This window comes from Pelophylax lessonae, assembly GCF_965119305.1.
Source record: "Pelophylax lessonae genome assembly, chromosome: 1".
NCBI classification, from domain to species: Eukaryota; Metazoa; Chordata; class Amphibia; order Anura; family Ranidae; genus Pelophylax; species Pelophylax lessonae.
Window position 1 is genome coordinate 204,718,655 of NC_138768.1, and position 15,836 is coordinate 204,734,490.

Below are 15,836 nucleotides of genomic sequence, written 5' to 3' on the forward strand. Positions count from 1 at the left end.
TCTGGATCCTTCTAGAGCCTGGAGTGTCACTGTCACATGTGCTGGTAATGGGCAATAACTTGCTGTCAGCCGACTCTGGGTCACAGGAGGGCAAAAGTAAGTGCTCCCCTGTGATCCACAAAAGATGTATGGCCAAAAAAGCTTTGGCCATACTTCTCTTTTAAAGCTTGAGTTTATTATTTATTTTTGGGGGGAAACAGCACCATACACATTTAGTTATGTGTAATGATGGTGTGGATACCATTGTCTGCAGGTGACTGCTTCTGCCTAAGTGGTTGTAAACCTCAGACCTGACATATGAACAAAGCATAGCCCTCAACAGTGTGTGCTTTTCTCAAGTGTCTGTCTACTGTTTTGTCCCTCTGCTATCAACATTCTGACAATTTTTCCTAACACCAAGACAAAAATGGTGACAGGAGAGGGACCTCTGGCAGATTGAGAGCTTCAGCTTTGTTGCTGTGTGAAGGAGAAGGGGGGGGGAGGGGGGTGACCCTTCTTTCCAATCCTCTTTCAGAGCTGTCCTCACTGAGCTCTGCAGAGTGTAACTTCAGCTCTCCGTTTCCTGTTTTCTGAACTCAGACAAGCTTTTACAGTGCCTTGAAATCTTCCACATTTTTTCATGTTACAACCAAAAACGTAAATGTATTTTATTGGGATTTTATGTGATAGACCAACACATAATTGTGAAGTGGAAGGAAAATGTTAAATGGTTTTCAAAATTTTTTACTAATATCTAAAAAGTGTGGTGTGCATTTGTATTCAGCCCTCCTAAATCAATACTTTGTAATTACAGCTGCAAGTCTTTTTAGGTATCTCTCTACCAGCTTTGCACATCTAGAGAGTGACATTTTTGTCCATTCTTTGCAAAATAGCTCAAGCTCTGTCAGATTGGATGGAGAGCGTCCAATTTTCAAGTCTTGCCGCAGAGTCTCAATTGGATTTAGGTCTGGACTTTGACTGGGCCATTCTAACACATGAACATGCTTTGATCTAAACCAGGGGTCTTCAAACTATTGCCCTCCAGTTGTTCAGGAAGTACAATTCCCATCATGCCTAGTCATGTCCTGTGAATGCCAGAGTTTTGCAATGACTCATGGGATGTGTAGTTCTGCAACAGCTGGAGGGCCATAGTTTGAAGATCCCTAATCTAAACAATTGCATTGTAGCTCTGGCTGACTTCTGCAGGCAATTGGTTTCACTATATTTTAGCTAGGGCTATCAGAGTAATGGGGCTGAAAACAAATACGCGCCACACTTTTCAGATATTTACTTGTAAAAAAAATTGAAAATTCATAATTTTCCTTCCATTTCACAATTATGTGCCACTTTGTGTTGGTCTATCACATAAGATCCCAATAAAATACATTTACGTAAACCATTGCAAAGGCGTGAAAAACACCTCTCTATCCATTTGAGGAGGTGAAGCGACGGGTGCAAGGTACATTGGCGAACGAGAAGCTTATGGGGATACTCACGGACACCAGGGACAAATTTCGTAAGATTTGGCAACCTTGGCTGGACCAGTTTCCAATGATGAGCCTGCCTTCCTGCTTTTTGGATTTATAGAAAAAATGTGTTCAGCCCACCGATTGGTGGCCTTGGATTCCCTGGGGTTGGGCTTCTTTTCTCTTTCATCACTCTTTCTTCCTGGTATTCTATTTTTCCTCATCTTTTCTATTCTTTCCTTTTTTTCTATTTCTTCCTTTTTACTTCTTATTTTTGGTTAATTATAGCCAGAGGCTTGTATGTGGAGTTTGTTTACTGTTTTTCTGGCCTCATTTTTGGGGTTAAACTTTTTTCTCCCCCCATCATTTTTATATGGATATATTCTTTAACTTTTTTTTTTTCTGGTCTTTGAGAGGATTCTCGGAATTTACTCCATATACGAACATAGGTCAATCCCAGGTACTGTCTGATATTGGCTACATGATGATTTCTGGAGTATTGTTTGCTTAGCATACCTTCTAGGTTTTGACCATTGAGAACAGCAGCCACTATGACCCAAAAAGACTAAATTTAGGGGCCACGCAGATATAGAGGTAAAGTCCAACTAGACCGCTGTGAGTGCAGGCAGGGACAAGGAGCTTGTCCTAGCTCCAAGATGCAGCCGTTTTCAATGGAAAAGGTCCATAAGCCACACATCATGAAGCAGGCCAATGTGCATGAAGTGATATGAATGGCAGCCTCGGCCTTGACTTCAGCCAGGTCACGTTCTCAACATGTTTCGCTTCACCCCTTGGAGCTTAAAGAGGAGCTCCAGACTCCTTCAGAAAAAATTGACGTCAGCAGCTACAAATTCTGTAGCTGCTGACTTTTAATATAAAGACACCTGTCTAGAGACCTCACAATGTCCTCAACTGAACCGATTCTTCAATCGGCTTCGGGCACACATGCTGGAATCTCTAGTAGTAAGGGTATAGGAAGTGAAGCTTTGCGGCTAAACATCATGTTTCCTATTGTCCTTGTGAATGGTCCCATAGTCTTCTGGGACCTGTGATGTGTCCCAGAAGACTGCGGGGAAAGGAGGTGGAGGCTGAACCTCTGGCTCAGTTCACCGCAGCAAGCTGAACAAAGTGGGAGCGGGTACCTGTCAAAAGCAGGTACCCACTCCCACCAAAAAGTTCCTAATGTGGCAGTGGAGGGGAGAGGATGCACACAAGCAGAGCTTCCCCTTTTTGATTGAGCCCCACTTTAATCATGGCGATGAGGGTTTTGAGCATAAGGGGGTGTTTATTAGAGCACCATTGGCTGTCGTGATAGCAATGGATTACACAAATTAACAAAATATGCAGGTGCTCAAGCATGCAGTCAAGTGGATAAAAACGGCCAAAAACATCAAAGCTGATCGCAAACATCAAGATTACCATACTACAGATCTCAATTTAAGGAAATATCAGCAGCCGCTGCTTTGCCTGGCTGCCCCCTTCTGTTCTCTACTCTATTCACAGAACTTGTATTGCTACTTTTCTACAGTGCATTGCATTCAGTCAGTGAAGGAGGAGCAGGTGAATGGCAGGATCTCTTACGCCTATTCACAGGATGCATTGTAGGAGTGTGGCAATTTGGGCTCTGTAAATGGTGGAAAAGACAGAAAGAAGAGGGTGGGTAGTGCAAATTAAATCAGTAGCGTATCTGCTGTTAACCTTCAAATCCCTGGAAGAGAGCAGTTTAGAGCAGTATGTAGCAACTGTGAAGGATGCAGGATTGCAGGTATGTTTTTTAGCAGACGCAGCTGCCTGCAGGTAATAGGATACATACCATTAGGGGTCATTCACACGGTTGTCAAAAACAAAGGGATTGGATGCATTCCGCTTACAGTTTTGTATGCATCTAAATTCAGCACTATAGTGTTTAAGGAGTTCATATACGCAGCTGTGTCTACAAGTGAAAATGTGTGCTGCATACACAAAAAGTAGGACATAACTGCGTCCAAGGCTGCACAGATCTGCTAGCTCTGCCTGAAAGAACCTGCACTCCATGCAGAAAATACCCATATTCTTGTGTGAATGAAGTCTTGTACATATATTTTGGTGTGAGTCTGGGGGAATTTTAATGTACACTTCCTAGATGCTGCGTGTACCAGTACTGAAAACCATACAGTGTAAAGTATATACTTGAGGGGGGGGGGGGGGGGTACCACGCCTCAGGGAAGTATCGTACCTAGTCTCATAAATTGTTGGTTAACACAAACCAAACAAGTGTTCAATAACTGTGATGATGCTCAACCACATCTATGTGTTGGCTACAAATATATAAGTTTACTTCTAAAATATTAAATATATATTAAATACATAATAACCAGTCTTAGTATGTGTACAAAAATTCTCTTTCAAATAAATAACATATAAAGTGCACCAGTGTCTAAAGAGTTAATATAAATAAGGATACTAACACTCTTACAACCAAATACATTAATAAAAAAGACAAGAAATTCATACAGGTGACAATAAAGTGCTCAGTGCTTAAATATACAGGTGGGAGAATTATTTTTCAATCATAATATACAGTCCTTGTAAGGTGCTTAGAGTGTCCAAAATAGCAAAAAACAATGTGATGTATTTCTTCTACAAGGTGTTCACCCTCCACCTAACACCGTGTAAAGTTGTGGGGTGTTTCTTCTCACTAGTTCCCCCTCAGGGTGTGCTACTTGCTCACCTCAATGTATATGGTAATGCGCCTTTTGATATGCAATAGCTACTCCTCTCCTTCCTTATACTACGATCAGGGATGGTGTTCAGTCTGTATTACATGGATCGGGGTACAGCGTTCTCCAGGTATCCAACGGATCTCAAAATGAAAGGCTCACACAGTGCAATATTGCCATGATAAAACCACTTTATTTAAAACAAATCAAATGCACTTACAAACAGACGTCTAAAACTGCGCCTTTAGCTGCAAACAGTTAATCGCGGTCCTCACTTACGCGTTCGAACGTCACTTCCAGTCAAATGGCCCTACGCGTTACACCACTTCCGCTCACGTGGCTTCTTCAGGGAATCTGAGCACTTTGTCACCTGTATGAATTTCTTGTCTTTTTTATTAATGTATTTGGTTGTAAGAGTGTTAGTATCCTTATTTATATTAACTCTTTAGACACTAGTGCACTTTATATGTTATTTATTTGAAAGAGAATTTTTGTACACATACCAAGACTGGTTATTATGTATTTAATATATATTTAATATTTTAGAAGTACACTTATATATTTGTAGCCAACATAGATGTGGTTGAACATCATCACAGTTATTGAACACTTGTTTGGTTTGTGTTCACCAACAATTTATGAGACTAGGTACGATACTTCCCTGAGGCGCGGTATCCCCCCCCCCCCCCCCAAGTCTTATACATAATTAAATGTTTGGTGCTGTATCCCAAAAAAAATATACTACGGCTTCAAGTGGTTATGTAGAAAGTGTAGTGAATCTTAAAAGCCAAACTGATTTCAGTTTTCTATAGTCTGATAGTTTTCCCCCTTAATGTGTTTGTTTTTGTCTGTGTTGCAGGTCATGAGCATGGTGTCTGGATTTGCACCACTTATTACAGCTGGAATCTTCTCTGCTACTCTCTCTTCTGCTCTTGCATCATTAGTGAGTGCACCCAAAGTCTTTCAGGTAAGAACATTTACTGATAAAGGCATTTAAAGCTTTTAATAGAATGTTGCTGACATTTGGGACTCAAGTGTGCTTGGCTAACAGTGGGGGTTGTATTATTGCACAGTCCTTCCACATTTTTGGCAATTACTCACCTAAATCCTACTTGCATATGTGTTTCAGGTTCAGTAGGTCAGTAACACTAAATTGTTTAGATGTATTCAATCACTGCAAGATCCATAAATATGGAAACAACCAGCTTAACCTGTCTTGTCAGCTTTGGTTCACATTCTTCTAAGCAGCCTGCCTAGTTTTTATGTTGTATTTGTAACAGAGGTATCTTCCTACATCAGCTGTCCATTTTTTTTCTCCCAGGCATTGTGCAAAGACAACATTTATCCTGGTCTTGAAATGTTTGCCAAGGGATATGGCAAGAACAATGAACCACTCCGTGGCTACCTCCTTACATTCCTAATTGCACTGGGATTCATACTAATTGGTGTGTATCTTTATATTTGTGACTCTAAGTAGCTGGTTTACTTGCTGCTCATTCATATTGCGTGATCAAAAATGAACGATTGGACCCATGAACAAATTTTTATAACCTTATATACACAATTATGCAGGCAGTAACAGTCTATGAGGCAGTTTTTGGAGGGCTTAAAGTGACTGTAAGGGTAGGGTTTTCTTTTCAAACCTTCTGTGTTCTGCTTTGCCACCCCAGCCCCATCTAAATACATACCGGAGCCTGATCTCATTCCAGTGCTGTGCCTGAGAACAGTGGCTTTCTCTGCTCTCTCTCTCCTCACTGGCCATGGAAACAGCAGCAGGAGCCGTTGGCTCTTTCTGCTGTCAATCACACCCTGTGAGGATAGAGTGAAGGGTGGGGGGAGAGAGTAGGGCCAAGCCGCACTGTGTTTACACACACCGAGCACAGCTCGAGGGGCGAACTCGCATGAGTGCGATCATAGCAAACTGCTTGTCATAACGCCCCTCGTAAGAGATGCAAGGAGCACAGGCAGGGGACACGAAGAGAGGAGGATCAGGGCTTTGTGGAAAACCATTGCACATGGTAGGTAAGTATAACATTTTTGTTGTTTAGTAAAAAAAAAAAAAAAAAAAAAAAAAAAATCCCTTTACAATCACTTTAATCATACCTGCTTTATCAGCAGAAATTAAGTGATTGTTGAACTAAACATTACAGTATGATTGGTCAATATTAGTTAGCACAGGTCTTCTGCCCTCCAAAATTGCTCTTGGACTATAGATAGATAGATATATATATATATATATATATATATATATATATATAAAATATGTGTGTGTGTATGAGATATATATATATCTATATCTATAAGTATCTATCTCAATCATTAGAGCTAAAGCTGCTATTGATGCAATTGAAGATTGCTGGTGCCATTTCCTTTTGTGTCTGAGAAAGTAAAAAATCAGTTATGACTAGTGATAGTAAATCCAGTGTTAGTGTAGCTGTGAAATTTCAGATTCTCTTCAGTCGGTAATACAGTGGGTAAGTGCAGAGATGTTTTTCAGCATGGTAGCAGGCATAGAGTTCATTTGGATGTACCAAGCTAGTTTCAGTGCCCGCCTTATGAGGGTAGGAGAGTAGGTGCATTTCATTTTAATAGAAGTGGATATGTTTAGTTTGGCAGTAGGCTTTGATATTCATTCTGCTAGTGAATAGATGTAGTCCAGTTTGGCTTTTTTCACTTAGCTTTGGGGTAGCTGTCAAATAGAATTTAAAAATGCTCTCGTTTTTCTCTTTCCTAGCTGAACTTAATGTGATTGCTCCTATCATTTCAAATTTCTTCTTGGCATCATATGCCTTAATAAACTTCTCTGTGTTCCACGCTTCACTTGCCAAGTCTCCAGGTAAGGCTGAAAGTTTTTTTGTGTTGTGCTTTTCCTTTCAACAGTTTATTGGATAGTTTGGATGGGTTATGTGTTGAGAGTAAAAAATACCTTTGTTTACCGACCAGGAATGATTTAATCTCTTAGTTTACCATGATGACTCTATTAATCATCTGTTTACTAACAAACTCAAATGACGGTTTTATTTTTTATGTAAATTCAGCAAGAACGCTTTGTTTAAAGTTACCATTTCTTTTAGAGTGGTCATTATTGTAGAAATCATTTTAATTCTATGAATCTTGCTATGTGCATGTCTGGAGTAGTAAACATTCAGAACAAAATGGCAAAAGGGGCCAGTTTTACAAGGAAGACAAGATATTTGACAAACTGAAATGTTAAAGGTATACTGACTGCTTATGGTAGAACATGTTGCAGTAAAAAGGCCATTTTTTATCATTAATACTTAGAAATCTCATTTTTACCAAGTAATTATTACAAGTCAATCATATGGTTGATAAATTATTTGATTGATCTGTTTTTATTCCCTTCACTGTTAACTTACAGAAGTGAAAAATGTATTGTATGATAGGTACACACTCCTAACTTCTGAGATGTATATGCAACTTTGTCATGGTGATATCTAATTTGAATTTGGATCTTTAATAAGAAAACCTAATAAAACTTGGTAAAAAAAATAAATAATATACAAATATATTTAATATGTGCAAAGGGCAGTAAAGTCCAGAAGCTTGTTGCAACCAGTCAAAACCCAGCTTTGTGTAGACAGAGTATTGGAAGCTGATTGTTAATTAAGCCCCGGTAGTGATTACTGTGTTTTATTTATTAAAGAAAAAAGCAACGCTGTGTGAATAATAAAAACAAAACTGAGTTTTAAATCAAATAAAATGGATCACAATAAAGTGAATAAAAGTCCATAAGCGTAATTTAGTTCCAGTGTTATTACGCCGCAATCTCAGTGAATCACCATCTGTGTGTTGCCTCCACCAAATATAAGTGCACACTCACCAGAATTAGTTGCTGTCCAAGTTATAGGACAGCAAAAGCACATTCAGTATTCAATCTTATCTTAATCAATCTTAAGAATGATCTTTCTTATGAAGATGCATCTGATACTCTATGGATGGTGGTAGATCTTCTAACCTCACAGGGAAACTGCTCATTCTCATCAAGCCAGACAGAAGGATCACCAACACCAAAAAAATTGCTCATACTGTAGTATTTAAAAAAAAAAAAAAAAAAAATTAAAACACCACCAAACTGCAAACAGCAGGGAATGGTGTTTGGACTCTACAACTAGCGGTGCAAGCAATGCAAAAACATTAGGCACATTAACTTACATAGTATGCCGCCAAACTGATCTCAGAATGGTGGCAGGATCTCTGGCATACAAGTCAAGCTCATGTGTTTTATTTATCATTGCTGTTCATTGTAGATTGCTACATTGTACCTTTTTCTATTTTTTTTTAGGTTGGCGTCCAGCCTTTAAATACTACAACATGTGGGTGTCGCTAATTGGTGCCCTTCTTTGCTGTGGCGTCATGTTTGTCATCAACTGGTGGGCAGCGCTTTTAACATACGTCATAGTTATTGGATTGTATATATACGTTACCTATAAGAAGCCAGGTAAGTTAAATTGCAACTAACCTCTCATAGCAGATTCAGGACCAGTATACCCTAGGGATCAAAGCAGATTTAGAACCAGTTTACGGTTTCACAGCACATTCAGGACCGGTGTACCCAATCACAGCAGATTCAGGACTGGTGTACCCAATCACAGCAGATTCAGGACCGGTGTACCCAATCACAGCAGATTCAGGACCGGTGTACCCAATCACAGCAGATTCAGGACCGGTGTACCCAGTCACAGCAAATTCAGGACCGGTGTACCCAGTCACAGCAGATTCAGGACCGGTGTACCCAGTCACAGCAGATTCAGGACCGGTATACCCAGTCACAGCAGATTCAGGACCGGTGTACCCAGTCACAGCAGATTCAGGACCGGTGTACCCAGTCACAGCAGATTCAGGACCGGTGTACCCAGTCACATCAGATTCAGGACCGGTGTACCCAGTCACAGCAGATTCAGGACCGGTGTACCCAGTCACAGCAGATTCAAAGCAGATTTAGAACCAGTTTACGGTTTCACAGCACATTCAGGACCGGTGTACCCAATCACAGCAGATTCAGGACCGGTGTACCCAATCACAGCAGATTCAGGACCGGTGTACCCAGTCACAGCAAATTCAGGACCGGTGTACCCAGTCACAGCAGATTCAGGACCGGTGTACCCAATCACAGCAGATTCAGGACCGGTGTACCCAATCACAGCAGATTCAGGACCGGTGTACCCAATCACAGCAGATTCAGGACCGGTGTACCCAGTCACAGCAAATTCAGGACTGGTGTACCCAGTCACAGCAGATTCAGGACTGGTGTACCCAGTCACAGCAGATTCAGGACTGGTGTACCCAGTCACAGCAGATTCAGGACTGGTGTACCCAGTCACAGCAGATTCAGGACTGGTGTACCCAGTCACAGCAGATTCAAGACCGGTGTACCCAGTCACAGCAGATTCAGGACCGGTGTACCCAGTCACAGCAGATTCAGGACCGGTGTACCCAGTCACAGCAGATTCAGGACCGGTGTACCCAGTCACAGCAGATTCAGGACCGGTGTACCCAGTCACAGCAGATTCAGGACCGGTGTACCCAGTCACAGCAGATTCAGGACCGGTGTAGCCAGTCACAGCAGATTCAGGACCGGTGTAGCCAATCACAGCAGATTCAGGACCAGTTTATTCAATAAAAAAAGCTTAATTATTAGTCGTATCACAAAAAGTGTTAGAAATTCATCCTATGGTGTACAGCACTCGTGGACGATATTACCATATATAGTATACTACTTATAATAATTGCAAATTTAAGTGTATTATTAAAAACATCCCATTTAAGCACACAGTGTCCATAATAAATAAACGGACCTTTTATATATAGAAAATCATATTCTTAATCTGTGATACCGTGTCCTTTAATAAAAAGTGCCATGTGCAAATAAAATGCCAGAAACAAAATCTACTAATATAGTGAATAGGTTCTGTGATAGGTGGCTGTTGCATTTTGTTTTGTAGCCTTTGGGAGAAGCATTCCTGTGTGAGGATTAGCTAGGATCTCATTCATAATGGGCTAAAGAATGCAGAGGGTTTAACTGTGAGGTTGCACTGGTCTGTGTTGAGCTTTGAAGCTATTTGTAGTATATCTCGCCCATCTGCTGATTTGAAGTATTTAGATTTAAATATTTATATCAATGGAAACTGTTACACATCACAGCAAGAATTGGATTGGCCTATTATATGTAGCTTTCCAGTCGCTTATAAAAATAACAATAATGTCTCTTATGTGGCTAAAAAAAAAAAAAAAATCTGATTTATTTAAAGATAGCTCTTGTTTTCCGATAAATGTGTTTATTGAAGGACAGGGATGTAATATAATCATTTTGAATAACATTCTCTTTATTTTATATTCTGGCTCTGTGTAATATGTGCCCACAATGGGAAATGTACATGTTTAACTTGTTGCCCTGCAGAATTTTTTTTATATTGAATACTTGGGGCTCAATTCATAAAGCTGTTACACTTTTTTTTTTTTTTTTTTTCTTCCTTTTTTTTTTTTTTTTTATAATCCAATTGTACTTATCAGAAAAAAAAAAAAATCTCTCTTTTTTTTTTTTTTTTTAGCCTACTCTTTAACCACTTAAGCCCCGGAAGATTTTACCCCCTTCCTGACCAGGGGGTATTTTGCGATTCGGCACTGCGTGACTTTAACGGACAATTGCGCGGTCATGCGACGCTGTACCTAAACGAATTTGACGTCCTTTTTTCCCACATACAGAGCTTTCTTTTGGTGGTATTTGGTCACCTGTGCGATTTTTTTTGATCATGCGCTATAAATAAAAAAAGAGCGTCAATTTTGCAAAAATAATATTTTTTCCATTTTTTTTATATGAAATTCCCCAAAAAAAATGTAAAAATCAAAATTTAACATTTTAGGCCAAAAATCGCAAAAAACTTATTTTGATTGGTTTGCGCAAAAGTTATTGCGTTTACTAACTAAGGGAACGATTTTTGTAATTTTTGTTGTTTTTTTTTTAACGAGTAATGGCGGCGATCTTCTTTTTTTTTTTTTTTTTTTTTTTTTGCGGGACTGCGACATTGCGATGGACAGATCAGACCCTTGACTGACATTTTTGACACTTTTGGGGTTACCAGTGACATTACTGCAGTAATCAGTGCTATACATATGCACTGTTACTGAAATGACACTGGCAGTGAAGGAGTTAACTTTATTGGAGAGGGAGGGGTTAAGTGTGTCCCTAGGGGCGTGTTTCTAACTGTGATTGGCTGTGGCTACTAGTTTTAGAACAGAGATCAACGGTCCTACATAGTAGAACCGTGTGATTTCCATTCTTACACAGGGAAGAATGACAGGCGGCTTTGTTTACATTAGCCGCCTGCCTTTCTTCCGGGGTGTAACGGAAGATCGCGAGTGCCCGGCGGACATCGGGTCCGCCGGGCACGCGAACAGGGGGGGGGGGGGGGTGTTCCGGGAGCGCGCCTCCGGCAGCGCGTGCTCGCTCCCTAGGGCTACGTCGCTAGCCTGTGAGGGGCTGACCGCCGCAGTAAATAGTCGTGCGGCGGCCGGCAAGCGGTTAAGAAGTGTTTATAAAATTTTCAGTTTTATTAGAACCAAATCAAATTGCAAAGATAACCACACAGGATGTTCTTCCTTAAGCCCCCGTACACACGATCAGAATATCGTACAAAAAAATTCTGCTTTTGAAGCAATCGTACGATAATCTGATCGTTGGTGCACAGCTGTCATCCGAAATTTTCCGAAGGCACAAACATGAAAATGTTCCTTGTACGCTACCAGATTGTACGCTTTTCGTTTAATTAGTATGGTTTTCGTCTGACAAAACAATACAAATACACTACATCACTTTCAAATTTTTATTCTGTTATACAAGAATTTTCAAACTTTAATAACCTAGTTATTTTCGATATGAAGACCAGCATCCAAAAAAAATTTAAAAAACGGACGATAATTTTTCCAATAATCTGTGGAAACACGTTGTGTGTATTAGGCTTTAAAGTAGTACTTATTTGAGTCTGTTTATAATTGTGGTTACTGACTTTCAATAGGTTAAGGAAAGTGGGAGGAAGAACAGTTTGGTGATAAAATACCAGGTTGTGAGTTAAAAAGCAATTTATGAGAAAATATAATTTGCAATTATTAGATGAAATAAGCATCATTGTTAAAATAACACAATCATTTTGGTAAATTAAGCCTTCTGTTTGGAGAAGCATTCCTTACACAACTTAAAATATCTGTGTCAACAATTTCTTGATGGCATCAAGACAAAATGGGAACAATTCTTAGTGGACACACTGTATGCAAAATTGTAAATATGGCAAATCTATACATTTATCTTTATTGTCCATTGAGGAACACATGGTAGTAGTAATTTTTGCACATATGGAGTTATACTGCTGCCTCTATAGGAGGACACTGGCAATTAAATGTTAAACTAGACCCTGTATAACCTTGCCTGCAACCGCCATGCCTTGTCCTAGAAGGTTGGACATCTTTTCCTCAGAATTGCATTCTCTTCATTATAAAACTTTGAAAATAATTAAAGTAGAAGTTTGGGGTTTTTAAAAAGCAAACACACATACTAACCTCTATGCTGCAGCATTGGTATGATGCAACAGCTGTCCCATGTCGGCTATGAGCCTGAGAACTGAGCGATCACATGACTGCTGATCGCTCAGTTCTCTGTCTGCAGAGAGGGGTGACTCAGTCACCGCTCTCTGCTCTGCTCCGCATGCGCTGACTGGAGTAACTAGTTGGGGAGGGGGCAGGCGCGGCTGGCTCTGCCTCTCAGCCTCACACTGAAAGGCAAAGCCAGCTATCAGTCAAGAAGCAAGTTTGATCCTGCCAATATTGTCAGGACCCTTCCAGAGCCAAGAGTGGCTCCTCTGCCATGTCAGCTGATGGGTAATAGCCCACTGTCAGATGACTCTGGGTATCAGGAGTGCAAAAGTAAGTGCATTCCTGCAACCAAAAAAAGCATTGGCCTTACTTCTCCTTTAAATATAATACTTATTATATTTAGTATTTGGAGTGTTATCGATCTTGCAGGCACACTTTTCAAAGATAATCTTTTGCCCTATCTTAGAATGTGAAGATAGTCAAATAAGTGGAGTCATTGATGTGGGCATTAGTGCATCACCTCATCCACCTAAGTTTATCAGCACCAGAATAGGATGTCGCAGGTGTCTAGTGACAGCTGCATTGTGACAAAGCACAGATGGTGACCACATTTCCTAACTGAATTCAAATGGGGCTGAGATCCTTCCTGCCCTGCACATTGTCTTGCTGATATTTAGTTTACCAGAAGTTTTGACTCTTTCCTGCCTGGGATTCTTCCTGGGAAGACTTTTGTCAGTTTATTATACAGGAAAATCTATTTTCTCTTTGCCTTGGAAATCTATGTAAATGAACAAAAATGAAATCTGAGCTTTCTCTTTTTGTGGTGTTTTCCAACCACAGTCCAAAAATGATCAATAAGCCATAGTGGTAATATGTACAGTGGTGAGTAACATTGGTAAACCACAGTGCATTGTGTGTGGGCTCCTACATGGTTGGCATAGCTTGTGAGAATCATTTTGGCTAAAAAAAAAAACACAAAACAGCAATTCCTGAGTGGAGTCTTTATTCAAACAGGAAGTGCCCGATATCTACTGTATTCTGTGATCAGATTGTAATACAAAGCCCTAGCAATTTACCACACAAATAACTAACTGCTGAATAAACTGAATATGCCACACAGGGACCTCATCATTTTTTGTTAATCTCTTGTGACCCACAAAAGGCTCCTTTCACCCGGGCGGACTGATGAGGTCTGCCTGTCAATTTTTCAGGACCTTCTATTATCCTCTATGGAGCAATGGATGTAAACAGACATATGTCCGTTTACACCTGTCGACATACAATCCGAAAACAGAGGAATGGGGATCTGTCCCCATCCGTTGATAAGATGGCTGTCGGGTGTAAATGAACAGGCAGTCTATTAACATCCGACCACACATCTAGGAGAGTGGGCTGTGTCTGCAGAGTGGACACGGACCAGCCATCCGCTGTTTCAGTGGGGATTAGCGGACAGGTTCTCCACTGAGGAGGCGGACTCCCGGCAGAGTCTACCCACGTGTTGAAGGGACCTATCGCATATGTGCTGTGGCAAAGAGGTTCTGCTTTAGCACCCATGCACTGCAGATACATGTCCAGGGACGTTCGAAATTTCTGTGCTGAGAGCATGCTCAATGCACCAAGGAGCTAATATTCTGTACTAATAATTGGAATCCAGCAAGACTGATTCTCAATATTGTGACCACTGTGACTGTCAGTCACAGTGGCCACATGATTGGCCGAGGGTCCGTAGACAGAAAAGAGTGCAGCAGAAACATGCAGGGTAGAGGGTGCAGATGTCTTCACATTGCCCAAGATGGCGGCACTTGGGAATTCTTCCCTTTCTCACCAGAGTCCTGCTGGCAGGATTGTCTGTGTCCACACTGTGGGAAGATATCTCAGAGTATACCCCATCCTTGCCAGAAGTTTGAGCAAACTGTTGCAACCTTGCTGTTGCATCTCCGTTCTTGTCAGTGGACTTGCTAAGCAATGTAGTTCTTGTAACGTGGTGCTCTGAGGCTGTGTCATCCTCGTGGTTGGGTCAGGTCATGGAGGACCAAAGACACCAGTTGCAATAGAGACGTGAACGATTGTGGAAGGGGGGGGGGGTTCAGGTCACATTTACAGGTAAGGATTGCTGTGGTAAAAGGAACACTTGCAGGAGCTCTGAGAAGTATGTCTTTTCCTATTCCCTATTCGGCCATTTCCCCAGAATTTGGTGCAGCTTGAGGAAACGCTTTGATATTGGCAACACAGATTCATTGATTCAAATGACCCTGATGCTTGTGTACATGAGCTGAAACGTGTGTTGCTTCTTTGTATAGAAACTTTAATATTAAAGCTTGCATTTTATTTCAGATGTGAATTGGGGTTCTTCAACTCAAGCTTTGACCTATCTGAATGCACTACAACACACAATCCGACTGGCGGGGGTGGAAGACCATGTGAAAAATTTCAGGTAAAAAACAATAACAAAGTAGTCTGGGTGGTAAACCTCTCCTGCTGCACATATACAGGTGTTAACACTTGTGCTCCTATTCAGTAAGCCAGTGCAGAAACCCATATTAATCAATCAATCAGAAAACATCTTCCTGTCCTCTAAATATCTACATTTAGAAAACAAAGTGTTAATTGAAAACATCTTCAGGTAACCCAGTAGCTGTCATCCTTATCCTTTTTTTATTATTTGGTTAATGTTGGTGACCTGAAACAAGAATGTGCATATTAGAATTCCTGACATACGACTAATGGCGTATTTTTTCTCAGTGGCTCAGTACATAGAAAGTAAGGATAAGAAATAATGACACCATTATAATGACAGCTTCCCTGTAAGATAGGATCATCCACAGAAAGCGTTACTTAGTTAGCACTAAGTTTTGTATACGGGTTTACACATAGGGGTCTGTTGGTTTATTAAAAAACTCTACACAAATGTCACAAGCATTCACCCAGCCATCACAAACTGTCGCCATATTTTCTAATACTTATTTCCTTTGTTCTTCAGCTCCATCTAGTGTTTATAATGCTGTATTGTCTTGAAGTACCTCAATCCAGAAAAGTACTGCATTATGGCCACCAGATAGAGCTGATATTCGTAGGAAAAAACAGTAAA

General features: G+C 40.6%; 1 protein-coding gene across 3 annotated transcripts in view; it reads left to right on the forward strand.

Moving 5' to 3' along the window:
* SLC12A2 (solute carrier family 12 member 2) overlaps nt 1–15,836 on the forward strand; it is a 192,835-nt gene that overhangs the window by 125,662 nt on the left and 51,337 nt on the right. For all 3 annotated transcript variants that reach the window (XM_082258914.1, XM_082258915.1, XM_082258913.1), the window contains exons 11-15: nt 5,004–5,111; nt 5,466–5,589; nt 6,879–6,980; nt 8,448–8,603; nt 15,083–15,182. In XM_082258914.1, coding sequence (XP_082115040.1) covers nt 5,004–5,111; nt 5,466–5,589; nt 6,879–6,980; nt 8,448–8,603; nt 15,083–15,182 — 590 coding nt within the window. The remainder of the gene's footprint in view (nt 1–5,003; nt 5,112–5,465; nt 5,590–6,878; nt 6,981–8,447; nt 8,604–15,082; nt 15,183–15,836) is intronic.